At 35.4% G+C, this 24,650-nt stretch overlaps 2 protein-coding genes across 3 annotated transcripts; one reads left to right on the top strand and one right to left on the bottom strand.

Annotated features, from left to right (window-relative positions):
* Positions 1-33: 33 nt before the first annotated feature.
* LOC110845314 (solute carrier family 25 member 40) lies at positions 34-2,288 on the top strand. 2 transcript variants are annotated; one of them, XM_035847344.1, is made up of 8 exons: positions 34-175; positions 348-529; positions 621-787; positions 875-1,160; positions 1,237-1,335; positions 1,396-1,496; positions 1,605-1,692; positions 1,767-2,288. In XM_035847344.1, the coding sequence occupies exons 2-8, from the start codon at positions 415-417 to the stop codon at positions 1,952-1,954; spliced, it is 1,044 nt and encodes a 347-aa protein (XP_035703237.1). In that variant the 5' UTR covers positions 34-175; positions 348-414; the 3' UTR covers positions 1,955-2,288. The 2 variants fall into 2 exon arrangements, with proteins under 2 accessions (XP_035703237.1, XP_021947403.1); XM_022091711.2 differs by having other exon boundaries at positions 73-245.
* Positions 2,261-24,617, bottom strand: LOC110843377. Its single transcript, XM_022089339.2, has 20 exons — positions 23,550-24,617; positions 15,851-15,962; positions 15,012-15,281; positions 13,161-13,241; positions 11,916-12,071; positions 11,301-11,396; positions 11,122-11,211; positions 10,452-10,484; positions 10,265-10,372; positions 10,048-10,196; positions 9,817-9,929; positions 9,648-9,750; positions 9,467-9,565; positions 9,229-9,357; positions 8,983-9,130; positions 8,884-8,899; positions 8,753-8,782; positions 8,309-8,673; positions 4,751-8,219; positions 2,261-4,648 (listed from the first exon to the last, which is right to left on the bottom strand). Exons 2-20 carry the CDS (start codon positions 15,950-15,952, stop codon positions 3,840-3,842), a joined length of 6,366 nt encoding a protein of 2,121 aa, XP_021945031.1. The 5' UTR covers positions 15,953-15,962; positions 23,550-24,617; the 3' UTR covers positions 2,261-3,839.
* Positions 24,618-24,650: the final 33 nt, after the last annotated feature.

The following is a 24,650-nucleotide window of genomic DNA, read 5'->3' as shown; positions in this document are numbered from 1 at the left end:
TCCATTCTGATCTTGATAAATATTCCGTGGCACCAAACTCTCAGAGCAATGCTTTTTGCGGTTTCACTAACCACAACAAGGTCACCTACACGTGCCCCACGTGAAATTGGTCAACTATAATATTCCGTCTTTATCTTGACCACTGTGGCTGCATGTTCATACGTGCACGCTACCGGTAAGGCACGACCACTCATGGACTATATCGCTACAAACTAATTTCAAAGTTAACTTTTTTACGTGATCTTGTATGTAAATTTTGCAATTGCATCATCTTTCGTAATAAATAGCATTATATATTATATACTATATTATATACTATATATGATCAATAATTGACTACCCTTAAGTTTTTGAACAACGAAAACGCCAAATTGGAAACTTGAACAGAAGTTGCGTGGTTTAAAAATTTGAGAAATGGGAGGAGATCGTCTAAGCTCGGAGGAGCTGGAACAAGAAAAGAAATATCGTATCACTCCTTTTCAACAAATGATGTCTTCCTGTACGGGTGCACTCCTAACTTCAGTTCTTGGTATGAAGAAAGATTCCTCTGTGTTCAGCTTAATTTAATTGTATGCATGTTTTTCCAAATATTATTGAATGCGTGAATCCTTGAATTGCAGTTACTCCGCTGGATGTTGTAAAAATCAGGCTCCAAGCCCAACAAAAAGCACTTCATTCAAATCGATGCTTTCTATATTGCAACGGCCTCATGGACCATCTTTGCCAGTGTATAAATGGCAAAGTCAACGCTTGGGTGAATCGACCCGGACATTTCACTTCCACTATTGTAACAATGACAAACATTAACATTATTTCTAATAGACCTCTGCCTTTAGTACTGATGATAAATTTAATGTCATTCGATTGCTTTTAGGACGCTTTTTCAAAAATAATTCGGAACGAAGGTGTTCTATCATTGTGGAGTGGTCTACCCCCAACGCTTATAATGGCTGTTCCTGCAACAATAATATATTTTGTTTCGTACGAGCAACTGAGGGTTTTATTCAGTGATAGTTATACCAAAATGACCGGGGTTGCTGAACAACCTGTTATTATTCCACTAGTAAGTGGTGGGCTTGCTCGACTGTGGGCTGTCACCGTCGTCAATCCGTTAGAACTTATTCGCACCAAGATGCAGTCCAAGCGTTTGACTTACAGAGGTAAATTAAGGGTTTTGCAGTTTAAGCTCTTTATACTTGTGTAAACTAGCATTGCTATTTTGTTGTCCCTATTTAGAGCTTCAACAGGCGTGTGCCGATCTATATGGAGCTAGAGGTTTACGTGGATTTTGGTTGGGCTATATTCCGAGCATTAGTAGGGATGTTCCATTTTCAGGTACGCTGAAACAATTTTGAATTGTGATAATCAATGAGTCTATGCATTTTATGGATACAGCAATATACTGGGGGAGTTATGAAGGAATAAAAAAAATGTGTGGACACGAAAAAGACCCATCTCTTTCATTTAGTTTTATGGCTGGAGCTGTGGCTGGATCGGTATGCATGCATTAACAATTAATAATCATCATTTTTTCTTTCTTACATTATCAAATATGAATATAATGTCGTAATACTTTCCTATACATCCTATACTTCTATACATAGATTGCTGGAACAGCTACGCTTCCATTTGACGTTGTAAAGACATACAGACAGATTGAACTAGGTGAAGTTGATTTTTCGGAACAAAAAGGTAAGCGAGTTTTGACGACGTTGTTGTCCTTGCAAATACGAGCAAAAATAAATAAATAAAATGATGTAATTCAGGACAGAGACTGACAACAACAAGGGAAGTATTTATAAAAATTTACAGAACGTCGGGAGTAAACGGACTATTTGCAGGCTTTGTTCCTAGAATTGTAAAAGTTGCTCCAGCTTGTGCCATTATGATTTCCACTTACGAGTTTTTTAAAAAATTCTTCACAGAATATAATAGGAAATTAGCAACTGAGTAAAGTCAAAAGTGGTTATTAGAATAGAATAAACTGATATCAGACCAATGCGAAAAACAATAAAATCACCATCTAATAGTAAACTAAGAATAATGAAAATATGTCATGAGAATGATTCTTACGTGATATTGAATAACCCATGCTTTGGCTGTTTTTGAGCCAGTGTTATTGTTAAAAGTTGACTGATATTGCATAATCTGTATCTAGATAAGTTATGTCTGCAAAGTGTATTTTGTTAGTCAATTTCGATATTTCTATATTATATAAAACTTATTGCTTTAAATCAACAGACAATAAATCATCCATCAATGAACTGGTGGCACCAATAATACAACTATTTTATTCAGTAATCCGGATCTTTACAAATTGTAGGGTCGAAAGCTACATAATTGGATAAACGGTTCTTCACTCTGACATTGTTCCATAAGGAAACACTGATTTATTTCAAAACCACTGAATATTGAGCTGATGAACAAACATCATAATATGATACAAAATTATGATGATTTAATTTCGGATAACATTAGATACATATATTTGTAAAGTAGGGTCAATTTTTATTCCCACTCTTTAAGGCGAACGAGCTCAATTACATACGTATAACATAATTTTCTGCATATTACATATTTCGTCTTTGTTCTTTAGTTGCATATTTGTTATTACAATAAATTAGTTTCGGGAGTTCCATACTGCCGTAATTACCGTTCCTTTCTTTGCAATTAAAATGTGTAAAGTGAAGTAATATCAAAACTTTAATAAACAGTATAAAAACATGACAGAATTGGTGATGTTGCAAACATTTTAAATAGAAGTTATGTATGTATAATTGCATGTTATTAAATACAAACAAATAGTAAAATCAAAAACACATAATTTAAAGCTATACTGAAACCAATGCAAAAACCAACGTGTTTCAGTGAAATATATAACCTTAAGTCTACATACATATTATTATGCCTATGCATCATTTATTGTTGTGAAGGTGTCATGTTCTATCTTAAAGAGAGATCCTGCATACATATTTCATAAAATTGTATTTCGAATATTTCGTATTTTTTAGCATTTACTAAATTCAAGAAGGCACTCAAAATTAAGCACGACATGCAACTCAAACCTTTAAAACTTAACGTTGCATACATATGTGTATAAGAATTTCCACAGTATATCACGCAAAAATTCGTTTTTATTTTGAGGTAGGCATCCTTCTCAATTTATTATCTCATACGGCATTTTGGCATAAAAATGTTTACATACTACGTACCTCAAATAAACTCATTTTCAGTTTTCAGGTCAAGCACGGAATTATCCTCTCTGACTAAGGACCAATTTGTCGTACTGATAATATTGGCAAACTAGTAATGCTGATCCTGTATACTCATCGACACCCTCATTACTTATGATTATTTGTACCATGCAGATATTCACGGTATATGTATCGGTGGGTATGGGGAGCTAGCATCAGGGACCTAGCCAATGATAATTCTGTGCTGTGTGTTTATTTGCATCTAATTAAAACTTGTGTACCGAGGAGATTCAACTATTAATAGTTAGTACAGCAGAAATTCTCAATTCCACAATGTTTAAAATGAGACGAAATTTTACTATTTAGTAACAATGCATAAATAAAAGTTAAAAGTTGCAATTGCATTGCTTGTGGTATACTGCACAACAGGTAAAGCTACATATAATTTCAAGCTTTGTTAAGCAGCAGACTTAGAAATTCATCTTAAAAGGCCTCATATTAGTTACAATTCTATTTCGTTGTAAAAAAACTTAAAATATATACTGTTCCATTTCTTATTATAAAAGTGTCGTGAACACTGAGTACCATAAAATACCATAAAAGGAAACATATTTTAATAAAACATATTTTAGTAAAACATATTAGTTAAAACTTTTTGGCTTCAAAAAAGGCAGCCATATCCTTTATCTTTTTCCCACCATTACTACTATTTTCAACTCTCGCCACATTTAACTTACATTTACTTAATTCAACAGAACTAATTGAACTCGTGGTAACTTCTCTTCTTAAGATTGGTTTCACAAAAGGTTTGTGACTTGAGTCGGTGGAGGATTTGTTAGAGGAGATCTCAGCACAAGAAAGAGTAGATTTCGATATCTCCTTCTTTTGTAAAGTCCATAATGCAATCTTTTCATGGATTTTAATTCCTTGAGTAATTGTGGATTTTGTGGTGGAAGATTCTTCTGAATATTTGGTGAATTCAGGTTCCGTTTTTATTGATTTCGTCTTTGTAAAATACGAGTTTGAGAAAGCTTGAGGAATATCTTCAGAAAATGCTCGTTTTCTTGGTGAATCTGATGGTGATTTATTGTTACTAGTAAATGTCGTAACTTGAGTTGAAGACGAATTGCTACGAGTGGTGTTAGATATTGTAGAAATGTATGAATCATTATCATTAGCGTTTAATCGATTGCTTAAAACTTCACTATTGCAGGATTCAACGTCTGCTGGAGATAACGTGGATGGCGATTCTTCCTTTTCGCCTTCTTCTGTCGTCGTCGTCGCAATACATGGTTTTTGAGTACACTCTGAATTAATTTCAGATGTAATCTTTTGACGGAGAAATGATCTTCGTTCTTCTTTGTACTTTTCAATCCGCTCCCTAGTGTTTGGATCATTCATATCGACAGCACTCATGGCGATACGGAGAGCATTTTGAGCACCTTTTTCTGGAACTAAAACAAAAAATATATACATATTACAAGTTGCTACTATTTATTTAGTAAGTATGCATATTACTGAAATATAACTGCTCGTTAAATATGTGTATTACTTACCCAATGGACTCGCATCATTATTATCGTTCAATAGGTTTCCTTGTGACTGTGAATTTCTATCCAACGATGCACTTAAGTCAAGATTCTCCTTTGATGCGGTTGGAACTCTAGAATTTGCAGACCTTAACTCTGGGAATGTATCAGATCGAATCATAGAGTTCTTTGGAGATGGAGAATGACTGCACACAGAATTGAGGTCATCCGATTCAGACATGGATTGGCCAAGAAGAATATCACCCATAGAAAACCGATGATGCTGAAAACGTCCACTGCCAGTTCCAGTACCACCAAATCCTCCTAACGCATCGGTGTTTTTGTTTCTTCCAATAACGGCGCTACCACTACCACGAACGGACACCTTAAGCGAATTTTGTGACACTGGCTTTGGAAGACCTGGAACTAATGAGCCCTGAGTATCCTTGTTATTGTTATGAACGTGTGGTAATGTGTTAAAATGGTTGCTGAAAGATGTGTTTGTGGGGGATGGCGTCGAGTCCCGACTCTCAAACTTTGAAAGTAATTCTTTAACACTTGACTTCCTATTGGCAAGACGTTTGGCATCCGTGAGTTTCCAAGCAGTTGCATTATTTTCATCAGTCTTTATGGTGAGAGAGTTTGAGTTTACATTGAATTGCAGCAGTGAGGGTTCCGATAGTCGCTTATTTAAAGGGAGCTTAAACAGGGTTAAGTTGTCGTTGTTGTTTTTATTTTGTTGATGCTTTTGTTGATCATTTACCAGTGTGGAAGATGGTCTGTCATCTGATTGTCGATAGACGTCCGTAATGACAAAGTCTACCTTAGTTTCTGTTAATGGGGCGCTGTTACAACGGCCAAGAAGTTTCAAATTTTGAGATTTCAGTTGCATTGGTTTCCCATGAGTTGTGTTACTTTTATCTTCTTCCACGGATAAACTGAGGCTAACGCTTTCATTAATTGATACGTCGAAATCTCCATCATCTTCTTCCGCACCACCAGCACCACGACTACATTGCATTTGAGTTTTGTGCATGGTTTCAATATCTTCAGGATTGATCCCCTCCATTTCTAGCGAATAAACTGGGTTTTCCACAACCAAGGGGCTATCAATAAAGTGAATCACTTCGTCCACTGAGATGGGAGAATTCACATCATCAATGGTTTCTGAATTTTTGAGACCCACGCTCTCATACGAAGACTGTTCCTCACTCTTATTATTATCCTCCAGGCTATCCGTTCTTAGCTTGAATGAGGGGGTTTGGACTTCAAGATATGTGATCATTTCATCAGTTCGTGAATGAGAAGGGGTGGAACCCGATTTGCTGTCATCATTATTATCGTCTAAAGCTGTAGTTGATGCTGTTTTCTCTTCAATTTCAGAATAATGATGAGGAATTAATTTGTCGTCCACTTTTTGAAATCGAACGCTCTCATAATCACCATCATCATGATCATCCCAGTTCTCTTCTGCTGGTAAATCCTGAGGTGGGTAAAATGATGATGGAGCTGAGTTATCTTTGAGTCGACCACCAGTACCACAACCCGTAGAGGAGAGGCTGACAGCAAAAGTATCGCTAGGCTTTATGGGTGGGGATGAAACAGCTTCGTACCTACAACTATTTGTCCCTCTGTATTTACCCTCTCTTTGCTGCTTGTCACTTTCGCTGTCGATATCTTCATAAATATTTCCTTCGTAATGTGATTCACTAATGTTTTCATAATGTTCCTCTCCTATGCAGTCAGTGTATGCAGCGTTGACGTCAATGCAAGTGAGCGGCAAAGGTTCTTTGGCTTTCGGTTTGATCATTATAATTTGTTCAAATTCCAATACAGCACCTGATTTCTCTTCAGAGATTTGATTTTGCTGAGAGAAGGATTCCAGTTGAGTTGAAGTAGTAGTTACATTGTTGGGGTGAAGCACGGATGATGATGATGATTTCGATGATAATGTTTCGCTTGATACTGCTAGTTTTTTTCTGGAAGGTGCCACTGGTTCATTTTGATAAATTCTTTCGTTTTCATAAATATGACAGATTTCCTTGCTTTGTGGTGGAATCGTCTTGGCGGTCGTTAGAATATTGGAAGCAGTGGTCAACTCATCAATTTTCCCAATAGAATCATTCTCATACTTATTTTCTACGGGATTATTATTCACAGCAATGTGAGAAAGGTCTTTAGAGGTATTTGAATTTAAATCAGAATAATCAGCAATTTCTGACGATGATGCTTCTTGAGCAACGCTGTTAGTTGTTTCTACCAACACCACCACATCATCATTAGCCGCCTGGCATTGATTAAAAACATCTTGGTGAGCAGCAGGTCTTCCAATCAAATCTTCGTTTGTTACGCCCGCTTCGTAAAGTGGACAGACGAACAGGCATACATTAGCACTAGAAGTTGTTGTGAAAGCATCATCAACTGATTTTGACGACCGATTCGAGTTCACTGACAGTTTCTGAGTAGATGTCGAGGATATGCTACTAGTAGAATGAAGAAGATTGATATGCTCGGCTGAAGACATTGAAGATATTTCGTTCACGAGCGGGGAATAAATGATATTTGTTGAAATACTACTGAGAAACTGCTCTTTCTCTGGAGTTGACATTTCCGAGCTCTCGTCAAAACTGGAGTTCTTATCTAGTTCATATCTGCCTAGCTCTTCATCCATCGAAGTAGAAGAATCAACGCCTTTTCTTGTACCCGTACCATAAATACCACTCTCCTCCTCCGTAGACACGCCAACATCGGATAGCTTTAATTGTGAAGTTTGCACTTCCGAATCCCTCCACTTGCTTGGTCTCGCTTGAGATTTGAAAAATATTGGTGAGGTAGCGGTCGAGTTTCGTTTCGTCACTACTATATTTTCATCTGACAATGCATTTTGATAGGAATCACTAGGATGCATAGTTGACGCTGCACTTGGTGGAGGTGTTATTGGACTTTTAAAAGGTTCCTTGCGAGAACGTTCCCTTTCTTCAGATTTTGAGCGGAGAGAGCATCCAGCAGCTTTGACAGGACTAGTGACATTGCTACCGATTTCACTGCCTGATAGATCTAGCGACAATTTTGATGATTGAGACATTGTTTCTTCCTCCAGCGTATCGTCAATGTATACGTTATTGCTGTTGCGAAATTCTCCAAACTCAAAATAAGAGTCATGAGAGATAGACCTATTATGTGTTTTACTTTGAAGACATCTCGCATCAATTGAATTTGCGGGTAGAGGATGGAATACAACGTCAGCAGCGACTGGGGTGGCGGGACTTGATCTCGACAAAGATGATTCCATTTCTTCCATGATGACAGATTCAGAGTGTTGGTCACGTAGTATTGCTGATGATTCGTTTCCGTGACCAGCACCTGAGCCAGTGGCGGTGTTATAAAGTGGAGGCGACACTAATGATTCGACACTTTTCACTGGACGAAGTGGGCGAAGTCGACCAGTCCAATTTGTTTGCATGCCTTGAGGTCCTGGCTGTGGCATATTTTTTGTCTGGAAATAATGCACATTAATTAGTATAGCTAGACTACAAATTACAAATTAATCATTGAAAACACACATCACAAGGACGGAAAACTTACAATTACTGTGATGTCACCAGGTGTAAAAGCTTTCCTTTGAGGTTTAGAAGCATTAAAACTGCGATTCCTCGAAAAGAAGTGTTTCCACCCCATCGGTGATCGCTTATTCTTCAACCCTGCCCTCCTACTACTAGGAAGATCAATCACTGTGTGATATTTTGGAGGAAGGGACGATGGGCCGCCTCCAACGTCAATAAACTTTCTGTCATCCCTTGCTTTGTCTTGCGCTTCTTCTAGTGACATTAATTTGATTGGGGACGAAATAGCCAGCGATTTTGGCCTGGAACTTCCAGAAGACTTTTGTGTTAATACTGTTGTTGTTGTAGGGAAATTTGTAGGTAGTTTATCATTGAAAATGAGATCAGCTGAAATACAAGATTACAGACGTTAAAGTGATTTATTATCGCTTTATTATTTTTATTTATGAAATTTAATTTAACCCACCATGTCTTATCAAATATTCTGTCACTACAGCTGTAAAAAAATTGTAAGAACGAAATCATTAGTGAAAATCTCAGCAAATGACATAATAATCGTTACTCAGAACATATTATATGTATAAGTACTATACTAACCTTGAACCCCAATTCCCTATATGGAATAATGTTCCATATTAATTAATAAAACAATCCATCATGCACAATATTTATTAAACGTGGATTTAATATACATACCTTTAAAGCATTTACGCCACCGGTTTCCAATTCCTTGCACCGAATTAAGTTAGGGGCCCAGACGATTGCGAGGTTTTTGTGGGTCATACCAGTATCGCTACTTCGTTCAGCAACACGGGATAAATGCTTCATCAAGTATTCAAGAGTCCTAAACGATCGCAAAAATGTTAAAAGCCTTATGTATTTGAATGATATTATTTAAACGAAAAAAGGTTTATATAAACAACAAAATATATTTTAACTGACCTATAATGTGGAGGAGGTAACTCGTGGACAACTTCACGCATCTTGAATAATCTCTCCTGGTCAGATTCTTTGGCAGCAGAAACGAATTTCTCATACAGTTGATATGTACAAAGAGGATTAGGAAATTCTCTAATTTTTCAAACAATAATAATAAATTAGAAGTGGTATAAAGATGGGTTTGTGATTTCTAATCAGTGCAGGAAGGCCTTGATGATTAAATATCTACATAATTAATTACCTAAAGAACATTTTTAGTAGTGAAGAGACAGCATGTATATCTTGCTTGATTGCCATGTCTGACTCCAAATTAGGAATTTTATCTTCGTCAAATGCATTCCTATTGTTGTGCCAAACAATTATTTCAATTATTTAATGTATACCAAAACTGGTTTAAAACACTACAAATCGATTAAATTTACCGAAGCTTTTGAATATTTGAAGTAATTCCAGATAACCGATATACGCCATCAACAATGCCATGCTTCTCAATAAACTCTGCGCAGCTTCGCAAAACAGTGGGGACTAGAAGTAAGAAAAACGCAGTTTTCGCTTTGTAATTAATATGCACCAATCATTTTTAAGACGTACTGTCGTTGCCCGTATTTAGCAAATGTTCTGCTAAATCACAACTGAATACTCGTTCACGTAAGATTCCAGATTGTTTTAATCTCCTTCTTGATGGACGCGAAAGGATAAAACTCCTATAAATTATAAATCAGTCAATAAAAAGCTACCGTTTTATACTGATATAATTGATTATAATTATCTTTGCATGAAATGTTGCTAATTTATTATTATATATTGTGTACGTGACATTACCTAAAGAAGGCAATAAGCTTTCCATGCTTCCGAAGCACAGGCTTGTCCGGAACAGATGAAGTAGTGGATGAGGAAGAAACAGATAATCTTTGTAGTTTTCTGACTGATGGCACAATCGGTAGACCGGCAGGGATTTTGTCACCAATAACCTTTTTCGTTAAACATATTTCAATTAATTGTAACTTTAAATTCTTAAGTACCCACAAAAAAGTCAAACCTGGACATAATCTCTTGGAAAAAATCCAACTTGAAACCCTCTTTTTCCTCTCCACCAGTTCGAGTCCTCTGGTGGGGGCATGTCAATTACTGATATCATTTCACCAACCTGGCAAATAGCATATCAATCGTATCATATCAATTAGCAAGTTTATTAACCGTAAAAAAGTAACCGTTGTTTTTTATACCTCGAATGATATTTCGTCCGCAGCTTGAGCAACCTGGAAATGGTAACATATACATAACTATTTTTCTCGTTCGTGATTGATTTCTTCGTTTTTTATTCAGGTTAGGGAATTTTAATGTACGACTCCTTTGTAGTCAGCTTTTCTGATGTGTAATTCGTGTAATGTGTATGCAATGATAATAACTGAAATAAAATATTATGATAAGTTTTTCTCGTTTGAATAATCTTAACATTTGATTCTTTCTCCGTTTAGTAAAAACGCTGCAAAATATGACGAATTCATGGGCTACAGCGTTTTTATGCTACCTATTTCAAGAATAAAATAAATGCCATCTTTTTACAGTGACTAGCATTGTTTTGAAATGTGTAGAACTGTATCCTTCGTTCTGTTTTGCAGAAACCAAAAATGAAAAAGGATGAGCCTATATCAGCGGCGATGGTGATAATGATGACAGTATGACACTTTTGATTTGGATATTGTCAAAAAACAGTGTACGGTAACATGGGCGATGACTTGTATGATTTTAAAAACCCACGTTTGCACAAGAGCCATGAGAAGACCGAAACCGGAAACCATTGTCAAATTTGTAAAACAAACCACTAAAAAAACCTCCCTAAAAAACAGTTTTGCTTTATATTTTAAATCGCTAATTAATTACATAAGTACTTACATATTTCTTCACGGCACAAGCCGCTGCAACTGCTGGAGTATTAATAGCACTCTCATCTGACGACACGATGTGTCTCCCACGGTTGTCCAACTAATTTTACCAGAAATATATTTTGTTTTTATAATGTTTTAACAAACTCAATCACATGTACAAAATTTGCTTATCACAACAAAACTTACCTCAAGCCAGCTTAGTACAGTTCCACAGGTAATAGCCGATGTTGGAAGCTGGTTCAATCGCGCGAGATAATTTGTAACGAACTCCCAGCACCCATTCTATTACAAGATACAACAACCATTATTAAACACCGCATTTCTAATTCGTATTCTGCACTTGGCTTGAATGACTAGCAAAAGCAACCTGCTGCTGCACAAATACCGGTTAGCAAGGGCTATTGTTGAATGAGGGAAATAACACGGATATTATGGTTTTCTTGAAGCACATAATTATCATGGACAACAAGTTAAACGGACCAAGTCTACCCATTAATTCAACAGAATGAATGGTTCGCTTACTAGTTCTTCTTTTTTAGTTCTTGATTTACAAATGATCCCATATGGCTTCGATGGAAATGTTGTTGGCAAAAGACATTCAACTGATAGAACTGATCAACTTGTAGAAAAAAGTTGGGATTAATTGAAGGTAAAGACGCTGTACACAGCAACAACAGTAAGTAAAGTACAGAAGAGGGATAAAGTTTAATGGATATCTACAGCAATGGCCAACAATACCAAGTGAAACACGGAAGTAAGTCTAAATTCGCTAATTTTGAATGAGAGAGAAGGGACACCCACATGCTGTTGTTGGAGTTGGTCGACAGCAGACTCTTGATGCACTTTTTCTAGAAGAGAGAACGTCCTATCCCAAACGCAGCGATGAAGCTGGCTGTCTAGCATCTGAATGTTATTGTGCGTCCTCCTTATCGCCCAACTCTGCCCACCGGCAACCACCTTCACGAAAGAAAAAAATCAAAATCACACTCAATTACATTACACATCATCCTTATATATTATCATAGTAGTCCTCACAATAAGGTACATGGTGCAGAAATAAATACAAAAAAAAATCATTTTCGCCACTAATGCATTGCTCACTAAAACTCAAATCGTCACGAGTTCGTCTTGTCGGACAGATTAGTCATATTCATCATAAACATCACCACTGCATTATAATCTCTCAATTCAGGATCAGTTACAGGCTATAGTGAGTAAAATCGAACCATTCATCATCATTTATTTTTTGTAGCTGTTGAGACGAGATTCGATGTAATCTAAAGCAAGGTTATACATATTGTCATGTTCGAGTCAGTTAAAATACTGATTGAATCATCCGCAATTCATCCAACGCATTTAAGAAAGAGCTCGCTAATGTTGGTTTATTTAAGCATTAAGCTCAGGGGATTGTGTATGAAAAAACTTTGGAAAATATCCTACAAATTGTCATCAACTAAAAATTCTTGAAATACAATAAATGGACGCATCGTATCACGACTGCATAATATCTGTCGCACATAAGGATTGCAATCACAATAATCTCTGCATAGATAATTTTATTCCACACAAAGAAATAATGCCATACATGGCACGAGTCAAGTTCAGCTATACATTTTCACAGTCTCACTTTAGTAGAGTCAACAACTTCTCGTTTCAATAGTTTCTGAGTTTCAGCAATGTCTCTCAGAAATCGATAATTTTGGACGTTATAAATAGATATGAATTAAGTTGTTGACAAAATTTACTTAACGTACATCCCAGTTGAATTTTCAGAATTATTTATAAATATAACACTGTTTTCACCTATCTCCGAACTTTCTCTCCTACTTCTTGTATGTATCTCTGAACAGACTATATTTAGATTTGAAATGTTAATTTTTGTGAATCTGGTCATCATATTTTATGTCAACTTATCTTCATCTTATTTTAAAAAAATTTCATCAAGCAGAAGTGAAGTTAAGTAGTTTGAAAGAAAAACACGAATTTATTCCCAATCAACTACACTATAGGCATTCAATGACACGCAACTTATAAAGAGCGACATACCTCTATTGAAAAGGCACATTTGTCCTGATTTTCATCTCCAGTGACGGATATTGGTTTTGAAGGATCATCTCGAATTCGAATCTGAAAAATGACGACATTGTACAATTCTAGAAGCACAAAAATTAAATAACTCAAATTTCGCACATATTTCATGTCATTTTAAGGCTACTAATAACTTTATAATGTACAAAAATAGTTTTACATATGCATATGCTCGTTCATACATATTTACATACATACATGCGTGTATTACAACATTTATGTATTAATCTTTTGTTCTCAAGTTTTCCTAAAGTATTTTAAACTTTTACTTTCATAATTTGTTAAATCAATTTTGCATTAAATTTAGATAAATCATGTAGCAATCTGTCACCATTTAAGTTTTCTATACTACCCTGCCCTGCCCTACGTACTAAGTGAAACCAGTATTCGAAGGAGAGGTCAACAAGAAGCTAAAGAACAGTCTCATCTCAAATGAAAGATGCCGTCAGCCAGTTCTCACTTGTTAAAATTCCAATGAAACCACCACACACAATTGACAATACTTCTCAACGATATTCCAAATCCCATAACATTAATCACATCAGGGAAAGAAGTAAAGCCGCTTCAGCAGAATTAATGGATAGAAACAAGATTTTAACAGGATTAGATAAATGGCGAGATATATGTATTTCATTACTAAACAAGAAATGCCAACTTGTTTGCGTGAAGTTGACAAGTATATGGCCAAATCCACCAAAATTTACGTATGCATATACAAACCTAGCAGAAAGTGAAAACTCCAACTAAAAGCAAGACGAACAAGAGGCGATAATAATCTTTTGACCGTTTGAGATACATAAGCAGTCTGCAGGTTCTTTGTTTTTTGTCATGTGTGTTATGTGCGTCTGTCGAGTTTTGGTAAGATGTCCAATACTCCCATGTGTCAAGGCTTTTTGTATATTTATGTATTTATGTTGAAAAGACTTTGCAAATTTAAGTCCAATCTTGCAAACAATTACAAAAGTTCAACATAATTGGCTTCCGTAAAACAATGATTACGTATTTTAGTAAAAGGAAATTGACTTCATAAATTGATTGTAGCAAACAATAATAGTTTTCAGTTTCCATAAACCAGTTATAATCTCAAGTTTTTCTTCGCAAGTTCAATTATACTTTTTAATATTTGCATACACGTGTTCATTTTGTTAAATATGTACGTACGAACTAAAAGGACCTTTTATTTCTCCTTAAACTGTCACGAAACACCAGAATTGTTAATTTCCTCCAAGCAACTCATTTTATCACAGCCGCACCCACTTGTTACAATAACCTTCGTACTACATATCAAAAACACTGGTCATATTGGATATTATGTTAATTCTAAGCATTAACTAGGATAAAATACATATTATATATCTGCACCATTGTCATGTTTGTAGTCTTTCACAAAGAAAAAAACATTCAATGCTCAAAATTACTATAGGACTACTTGTCACAAGTTACTTGTGCAAAAATAAGTAAATAATAAAGCACCTTGTTTCATATGCTAAAAGGCAAACAACGAAATACTGTGATAGAAATCTTTCGTTCTAAATTGATTAAATTTCACTTAATTAAGAGGTATACTACTTTGTACATCAGAAAATTATGCGGAATGAGTAAGAAGTGGTGAAAATCATTCATCTGCCTGCCGCATGCTGCCCTATCATTACTTTACAAACCAATAAAAATGTAAATTATCTTTATTAATTGAAAAACGAGTTGCCATAATATGGGAATTTTTTGTATCATTGAAATCGGAAGCCAACAACAACTCTGTGCATGTGGATAGAAACATTTACTTCAAAAAGCTTTCATATTCATGTATACCTTCAGTTGAGGAAGCTCCACGCAATCATAGTGAAAATGGGCACACTCTTCCAATTTAGGAAACCTTGGGTTATTCGAAGCCCCACCGCCGCCAGCAGTAATTCCAGAAGACGCAGAGCTAATGGCACCACTAATTCCTCCCCCACAAGCTGATCCCATACTCGCACTGGACGCTCGAGAACTGGCCGCGGCGGCTGAAACTGCGGTCAAATGTTGAATGCGTATACTCCCGCGTGACGTCTCCACCTCCGAAGCTTCCCAGATACCGCTCTGAAAAAAATGGACAACGTTTGAAACTTGGAAACATTCTAATGCAATTGTCAATGACATCCTAATCTTAGCATTTATCTGGTCGAAATCATTAACAATGTCTTACCGATTACAATATATTAAACAATTCTAAAATACTAAAAGACTGACGAATTGTGTTACAGTATAGTTAATTTAACAAGATATTAGTTTCATTCCAGAAAATTTACTGTGCATAAAATTATCTTTCATTTACATTTTTATGCTTTCATAATCACCGTGCGGAAATTAGAAACGCAGGTAGGAAAACATCATTTGTGATGAAAAGCTTCGAAGTGACATAAAAGGTGAACACAATTTTTCATAAAGAAAAGACAAATCTTGTAGGACTTACATGAATGACTCTTTATAAAATTAACGAACTTAGGAAAATCCTGAATAAAATTGTCTCAATTATAATGGTGTTAAAGATTTTAACAATTGTTCTGACATGGTCCCACCCATATTTTCTTTCCGGTGTATGATTAATTAGTTCACGTGGCATCACTTCACACTATTGATTTTATAGCCCAATGCAAATGTAAAAGTACCTGTGACACATATTTTGGGTCTATGTCAGATAATGCCATGGAACGTCGTCCCATCCTGGGTGTGGTTGAAGACGACATCACTTCAACCATTGACCCCGACATTTCCCTCCGTCTAGAAAAAAAAGACATTAAAATTGAGTAAGCAAGTGTGTGTTCCTTATATATCCACCTACATATCATTTATACAAGTCAGCTAAACACTGACAATTGTAATTATTACATGGAATATCACCATACGCCTATGCATTTTATTCCCAAAATCAACTTTGGCTTTATCGATGCATGGCAATGCAGGGCGATGAGGAAGGACGTACTATTTTAGTAACTGAAATGGCCATTGGAAATTTAGATATTTATCTGTTGAACGTATATTTATCCTTATAGTCGTATTTTATGCACACGACTTAGATACATTTTAGACTACTGCATTATTAAACTTCACTCCATTGCAAATTAACTTTCACCTCCCAAAAAACTTTACGTCAACTTAGAAGTGTACTACACTTCTAAGTTGATACTACACTTAGTGTAGTATCATCCTGCTGGACCATCAAAACTCAACTGATATAAAAAATTGATATCATTGTCATTATCAAATATTATTTTGTATTTGTTGCCTGTGTACACAAGTACACATCATCAGTATTCCTGAACTTCGTTTATTAGTTTTAGCAAAGTGCCAAGTAAACATAGGCTCACAATTTGTCTGCACCAACAATTTCCTTCTGAAGATGAATAGTGTATGAAAAATCCCAACAAGGTAAGTTTTAAGGAATTCTGCAAATCTTGCATCTTGAGTGTCAATCCAATATTGCATACGCTAAAATGTTCAACACCACCAAACTGAACCGTCTTAATTTGCATTCAATTAAAGGAAACAGTAGATGATACATATTTGTAAAGCCGCAATACCACGCACCCAGCAGGCAACAAAGAAAAATAGCTTTAGTGTAAATAGCTCAACTCTTAAGTTAACAGTAGCACATTTTCAGTTTGTTTAGCCTACTTTTGAATGTACGAAAGGATATCTTAGGAAGAAATAAGTTGAGTGCAGTCATGTAAATATCCGCCACGATTTCACGTTTTTGTATCTTCCAGGAGGTTGAGTTTTATGCATCGAAATTATCAGACCGTTTTTAAAATTTCTCGATCTTATTCCCGATCCAAGCCAGCAAGGTTTCCAAAGTTTACAGTGTAAACTTTACACATGGTTCTCGTTCTATAGTAAAATGTGCGCTTAGCTTTTCGAATACCATCCTGCAAGTAAGTGTCGATCGTCGAAAAATGACAACACGAAAGAGTTATACACCCTGTCAAACTTTAACATCCAGATGCAGCAGATTTAGTTTTTCAACAGTTCACTGTTTCTGTCCCAAATAATTCTTCATCCTAAAACCAATAGGTGCTGTTGCTCTACTTGATTTGATAGGTCAACCGTTTGCCGGAAAATTCTCATTCTATTAAACTGGTGCACTTTTATGCACTTTTTCAACTCGTGCCACTACCCACGCTGCTCGGCAATGTAGATTTCAAGCATGTGCTAAACTGCTAATGAATAACCGTATAGTAGAAGTATTCTGAAGTTGGGAAATTTCACGCCTTGATCGAATTATTGCAAGCACATGCAGCCAATTCAAAGGGTCCACAAATGCATTAAGTAGCCTTTAGTTCTAAGCTAAAGGCAAACAAAATATGCATCGGAGGAAACACAGGCTTAAGTTTTTGCAATTGTTCGTATCTATCGATATCTTAACTCGCTTGCTTATTATAAGTAAACACTTATAAACTACATGTTGGTAATGATTAGATTACTATTTCCCCACCCGGTTATGGCAGAGGGTGGATGATGATACGCTGGTGATTCGAACCATAACGCAAGACCCCCTTAGCACGAAAACTACGGAGCTCTTTATGTAAAAGTAAAACTTGAAGTTTCTTGGACGAGAGCCAAATCGTTGAATGAAAGTATTAAAAAGCGACGCTACACTGATAGCTTACGCTGACTGTACTGACTTACTGACTGACATATTGATGCTTATTGTAACGCAATGAGATGTGGACTTACTTCGTTTATAGTTGAATTAGTTTAGTCTATCATCGCTAAAGCCCATAACAAACTAGTCTTCTCTTCCAAACTAGGCATTCGCTTCCACCATAATCCGTCAGTAAATGAAAGAGGCAAATAAACGAAGAGTCAATGGTGCAGAAATGAATGCTGAATTGTTAAGTTGAATGCTTGCATTTTTAACAATTAAGAAGTGAGCAAGAAGTGTCGTCTATAAAAAAGCTTTTATAAACTGTAGTTTAACCCAATGCAAATAGCTAAAAATGATAGTTTCAAAAAAGAGCCAAGCCTGCGCATACGAGAACTAGAAATGTTAATTACTTTTTGGATATTAACAAGTAACTAACTATGCATGACATGTCACGTAAGACAACCCACATGGAAAACATTATCAGTAATTGAAACGAAAATTGGCGTCCTTATCTTTACGTTGATCTTGGTCTCTGCAATTACTATTGTGAGTTCCGCATGCATAACTAATAGACACGCTTATTGAGTAAAACAGATTCCCAGCAATAACCATTATTGGCACTTTTAAACCAATTTTACCAACATATGTATACAATACGTTAATAAATCAATCATTAGATTGTAGAAGATTATGCATAAGGCCTCAAACTCCAGACTACTAGCAATTTTAAACTATAGCAAGTTTTCACATTTTTTCCAGTGACTGCACCATCGTACACTGTTTGACTACAATATTTGTAAACTCATCTGTTATTTGCTCTGCAAAAACATCATGCTTTATGTACACTAAAATAATACAGGGGTCATCAGCGTCCCACAAGGTATGCTGTCATTTTATTTAATTCGCACTTTGGCTAGCGCAATTAAAAGTTGTAACTCTATGCATTACTTGAATTTTCTGCAAAATGATTGTTGGACAGGAATTGAGATTTAAGGAGAGACATTGAATAATGCCACGTAAAATAGATGTTAACATCATTCAATTCATTAATCAAAAACATTTATTTCTTATTTATTAACGAAAATTATAATATAGCTTTCAGCCATTTCTGCAGGTAATTAGTCATGTTTTACAGAATTATACTTTACGTTGGTTGAACCCATTCACGAAGAACTAAGGGGAGAGACTTTTTATTACCAATGGCAGTGATTTACGTTCAACTCTATATCCAAAATTGCAATGCCTTATAATTTTTAACTTAACCAAGTTTCACAAATTCTAAACAATACAAACAAAGCTGACAAATTAAATGCATTATTGATCATGTTGGAAGCTTTAAAAGGGTTGAACCAACAAGATTATCCACCACAAATACTTATTGCAGAACAATGGACGTGAACCACACCTATATATATATATCTGATGTTTTTACTACACCTAAATCTCGTGGGTCCTTATGTATACCGTCGAACGTAATAACTTGCCTAGTTAGTTAGAACAATCATAAAATGGTCCAAATGAACTAAACCACCTTTCTTTCAGCTTTTAATCAACTCAACTTTACCTCGAAGCGAACAACCGGTTGCAGTCTGTTGAATTGCGACTTGTAAGAAGTTCTACTAACACCAAAATTTAACAATCATCCGCAATCGACCATCAATGAGAATGCTAAATAATTTTAAACATCCTAATTCTTAAATATCTACCATCATCGAAAGAAATCTGAATACAGTTCTTCCCCAATCAATCTACTCATTATTATTAGGCAGCAGGAGCGAGTAAATGTAAATAATACGGCTTATTTTCTCATTTAAAGGTTGCACATAGCGTATCGTCAGTATCTCATATCGTACTCTACGTACCCTGCAAAAGTGAAACCGATAAACAATTACAAGGAGAAAAGATTAATTATCAGGGTAAACATTAAATGAATGACATGTCATATGGCAATTTGTAAATTTGTATTAGAGCTACAAACCGTACTATTATTACCATTAACCCACCATTTCTTTTGTCTCAACACGGTGCGAGTCTCTTGTTGTGCAGAGATTATTGATAGTTTTTGATTTAGTCATGCCGTGATGTGTGAACTGAAGTTGGAAGTAGAGTGGGCCAACCAAAGAAGATCTGAAGAAGCAGTTAAATAATGAAGCGATTTTCAGATTGCATTTCATTATTCACGTTTCACAAAGTCAGATTGCATTGCATGTAGTCTAGGTACATCATTGGTACATCATTGTATGTATGTATGACTTTCTACTAAATTCACCCAATGGGTTTAGTTATACCAAATCTTTAGAGATCAAAAATAGCTTTTTCTTCTAAAAGCATGCAAACTCAACCTGGTTTGTCATTCAAGCAGTAGATCTGCAAAATAGAAGCAACCAAATAAACAAAATTGTCAAGTTCAACAATGAAAGATGAGTCATTCTGCTTGCCACGATAGAGTTTCCACATTATTCATCCGTTCTCCGTGTCTAAATAAAAATGAACGCCGCAAAATACGCTATGCAAACGCTGGGAAAAGAAACAACTTGGATGCCTCATCAAACTTTTTGATTTGTACTTACAACAACTTGGATACTTTGGAGACAATGTCTTCCCAGTCACTGTAAGATTTGCAATGACCGAACATCGTCAGGTACTCCAATGATGACTCACTGGATCTGAGCTAATCCTAAGTAAATTTTTTGAAGTTAGCATGTAGTGTACTACACTTACACAACACAATGCATCGATGAGGACAAAGACGAAAACTCGGACATGCCAAACAACCTTCTAAATGTGTAATTATCCTTATCAACAAGTAGTCACTGAAAAATGAGAACAGTCAGAATCTTGGCAATAAAACAAATGAAGTCGCAATGTGAGATGTTCATGTATACACTGTAAAAACTGATCGTGTCTAACGATAACTATGATTGAGTTAAATATTATTAAAACTGGATAAATCTACAGACTGATTAATTAAAACAATTATTGGCCAAATATTTAACTAATTGTAAGTATCACAGATCACAGTCTTCCATTATTGATGTGGAGAGAGAAACGAATTCATTAAACTTGGTACTTCATAACTGTGTGTATGATGAAGTGAAATATATTTTTTAAAGCTACATAGATATTTATGTATGTACTCAACTATACTTCTCACTCATGTGCAATGCCAGTATTCAGTCAAAATCGTAACCATCCAGTTCATAGTTTGAATTTTTTCATGTCACATAAATATCTGCATGTGTTTTCATCCGTTCTTTTAACCTATTCAGTTGTTAAGAGAGCAAAGGGTTAGCTTAAAAATGATGATACTATAGACGATATCAAATAGAAAAGTTAAAGAGCAAAAAATATTTTTTGTTGAGGACAAAACGCTAGATAATGCAGAAATTAGTTGTTTGAGCATTTCGTAAGTATTGATCAGCGATATATTGAGATGCATATATTTATGAGGTTTTAGCACCATGTCCATATTCTGATGAAAATGGATCATCTTTATTAAGAAACTTGGCATACATTCCACCAACCAAATGACTACCAAACCAACACCCCTCCCCTGCATATACTTCTCATTTCCTTTGTGCTTCTCTTTAAAACTTCGGTAAAAGTATTTAAAAGATTTATTTATAGATTCAACGAAGAACTTTTGTGAGCAAAGTTAACGTGGACGAAGAGACAGACAAGAAGAGCATGTAACAATGTGGATATCTTATTATTATGGATCGAATAGCAATTCCTACACACTAATCTCCCCATCAACAACACACGCCAACAAAAATTCCCCCAAACTCCAGCAGGAAATTCCAACCTCTTCCAACGGACAATTTACTCGGTGGAAGTTCCGGTTTCCTTACACTAAAAACGTAACCTTGTGTCGCGAGACATTGTAAACTATGTAGTTTGGTTGCTAAAACGTATGTACATACGCTTAACTTTTCACAAAAAGATTAAATTTTGATGAAGGAATGGATACATACTAGAAATGAAAATATTAAGCGAACGTCTTAGCCCAGTTTAAATGTTTATTAATGCATTTGATACGTTTAAACTATTGTCCAACATTTGATCCTATAGAAAAAGTTGTTGACATTTCGTGACCACAGCTTAAAAGTTTCGTATTTCATGGGTGTATACTGTATGTTCTTCTAATGAACAGAGATTCACGCTAACACACGAATTTAGCGTTTGCAGCTGAAGAAATTTTCGCAAAAACAAACTAGATTTCAAAAATAAACTAAATTTTAAAATCTGAGTCATTTATCGGTACGCAGTGCAGGATAAAATATGCCAATGGACAATAGACATTAATCCTCGTTTGAAAACTTTATTTTTATAACTAGAAAATTTATAATTTACAATTTTGTTAGGGTCATTTTGTACTTTTTATAATCACCCTCTGATAGAAATAATTGATTTATTTCGTGGCATCCACACAAACCCTCCACCCTCTTTCAACAACAATAAAACAATTAACACAGGGTGTACTGTACATGTACAGTATGTATACTGACTCAAAATTAAGCCATTTTAAATGTAGGAGCATACGACCGTAACCACTTTATCTTAATAGGCAGACATAACTTTTCTTGTCCAGAAGAAGACTAATAATAAAGTTTAATTCACTGTCGAAAACAAATTCAAGGTCAAGGCTACTTCAATATATTGTTAGACAAACGATAATGAAACTTTTCAAATCAAAATCATAAAAAAAATAAAACCAGATTCTCCATTGTCACCAAATGTCAACGTCATGTACTCGTGAACAAAATCATTTCAATATCAGCCTGGCCAACAATAACCCCACCCCCACAGGGACTGCCATTTACTAGATAGATGTAACTTTAATCTGCGTTTAATATTTATAAGTTCGTACTAAAATAGCGCAGTTTGGTGTTAATTAGAATTTATGTATCTCACTGAATGAATCATACTTATTTACTACTCATCAATGAATGGACTGATAGTGATAACGGCAAACTGTCACTCACTAATCTTACATGGTGAGAAAATTAAAGGAACTTGCAACTCAAGAGATAAAACGATAGCAATCATCATAATAATTAAACCCTAACCCATTCCTCGTTTAATTATACCAGTTACAGACACCAAAAGAAGTATTCAATAATTGAGTCTCAATTTTGTATGTGTAAACATAGTTGCATATAATCAAATATTAGTCCTCTCGATCTCGACTGTCCTAAAAGCAAATGGCTGTACAGTTACTAAACTAAAAATACTCAAATAAATAAAATAGGCAAGTCCTCATAAAACTTGTGTCATTTAATGTAAAAATTGCACTTTTGTTACGATATTGTATGCATGGCGTTGGTGTCGACGGGTTCGTGGTTGATGTCATACATTTTGCTTGCAATTATTGTCCTTGCTCACATAATACATTGTGCATTGTTTAAAAAATTTGATTTTTTAATTACACTCTGTCAACTACACCAACCAACACGTCACCCTATGTCATTGAAAATTCTCTTAATTTTCAAGTTTATCGATCCAATCTAAATGTGAATCACAACGTACAAATTAATACACGATGAATAATATGAATAATATTCGTCGTGGGATCATGTTGATTGATAAATGCGTTATATGTAATCATTAATAGCATCAGACACTGACAGACATATGCTTGCTTCTACATACTATGTATGGATTTTGATATAAATGGAAAATACCATTGTGATAGATAATAATACTCGAGACAAGTTCATTACCTGATTTTTTGTTTAGAAATTAAAGCTGGAGCAATTTTCCTGCCTTTGGGAATTTTTATGCATCATGAGGACGACAATGTCAGGAAATGAGATAAGGACCATCATCGTCGTACAGGGGTTGTTTTGATTAGCTTGAACTTGAACTGAACACTTACCACAATATGCTAGGATTTTAAAACTTATTTTGTGATAACCAGACGAAGATAGATAGGACAAACTTTGATGAAGATGAAACCAAGCACTGTTTTACGGCCGGGTCACATTGTGCATTTCCATTAAATTGTAGAGTTATCAATTTATCGTCACACAGTGTGATTCACTCTACACTGCAAAGTCGAAACCGTTACAATTTTCTAAAAAATAATTTCCTTTCCATCATCATTTATTATTGCACATTGGAAGTCTGTCGATGAGCTTGTAATGTACAAGACACAAGATGACAAGAATTCATTTACCTACTATTTACCTTCAATTAAAATCGATAATCTATTAACGTTGAACGTGAAACAACAAAAAATGAACTTGCAATTTGAAGCCCCAACCCACTATTAGTTCCTCTACGTGATGTAATATATAATTAAAATTAAAATGTTAAAAACGACGTTCCCCTTGTAAACTTCGCACATAAAATTATTTAGTTAACGTTTCCTTAATTGCTAAATTAGATTGAGCGGATTGAGCTTTTTCCTCCGTGTTCTTTTAGCTGAGTATTTTATTTTTCAATTTTTATTGATTCTCTTCCAAGTAGAGTAATACGAGGAAGGAGTAAAAGCAAGGCTCCTGCGTTTTGAACGAGGAGGGTAGTTTTTTGCAGAGTAGAAATTCACCACAGTTCTATTCAGTGGTCTCACAGGGTTGATAATACTAACCAAAAGCAATGAACTTATTCTCTTACTTTTCTCAACTCTCTACTATCTTCTTGAGCTATGAAGTCTCTCATTTCCAACAACATCTGACTCGAATAAAGAAAGAGATAGGCGCAGATATGTTTTCATGAAGCAGGAGGCTAGCGAAGATCCCCATACGATGAGATGATGATGATGATACTCGCAGTCTAGGGTTAGATTGACGCATCTTACTTCATTTGTACATCTAATCCAA

Source organism: Folsomia candida, unplaced genomic scaffold, assembly GCF_002217175.1.
Source record: "Folsomia candida strain VU population unplaced genomic scaffold, ASM221717v1 Fcan01_Sc002, whole genome shotgun sequence".
NCBI classification, from domain to species: domain Eukaryota; kingdom Metazoa; phylum Arthropoda; class Collembola; order Entomobryomorpha; family Isotomidae; genus Folsomia; species Folsomia candida.
Note: the sequence above shows the minus strand (reverse complement) of the source record. Positions and strands in the feature narration are given on the sequence as shown.

What these genes read in the sequence shown, in the direction of transcription:
- LOC110845314 (XM_035847344.1), top strand. Translation starts at nt 415, where the DNA reads ATGGGAGGAGATCGTCTAAGCTCGGAGGAGCTGGAACAAGAAAAGAAA. An exon ending in CAAGCGTTTGACTTACAGAG is followed by an intron (nt 1,161 to 1,236) that starts GTAAATTAAGGG and finishes GTCCCTATTTAG; the next exon opens with AGCTTCAACAGGCGTGTGCC. An exon ending in TGATTTTTCGGAACAAAAAG is followed by an intron (nt 1,693 to 1,766) that starts GTAAGCGAGTTT and finishes GATGTAATTCAG; the next exon opens with GACAGAGACTGACAACAACA.
- LOC110843377 (XM_022089339.2), bottom strand. Translation starts at nt 15,952, where the DNA reads ATGTCGGGGTCAATGGTTGAAGTGATGTCGTCTTCAACCACACCCAGG. An exon ending in TCAAATATTCAAAAGCTTCG is followed by an intron (nt 9,566 to 9,647) that starts GTAAATTTAATC and finishes GCACAACAATAG; the next exon opens with GAATGCATTTGACGAAGATA. An exon ending in TTACCTCCTCCACATTATAG is followed by an intron (nt 9,131 to 9,228) that starts GTCAGTTAAAAT and finishes GCGATCGTTTAG; the next exon opens with GACTCTTGAATACTTGATGA.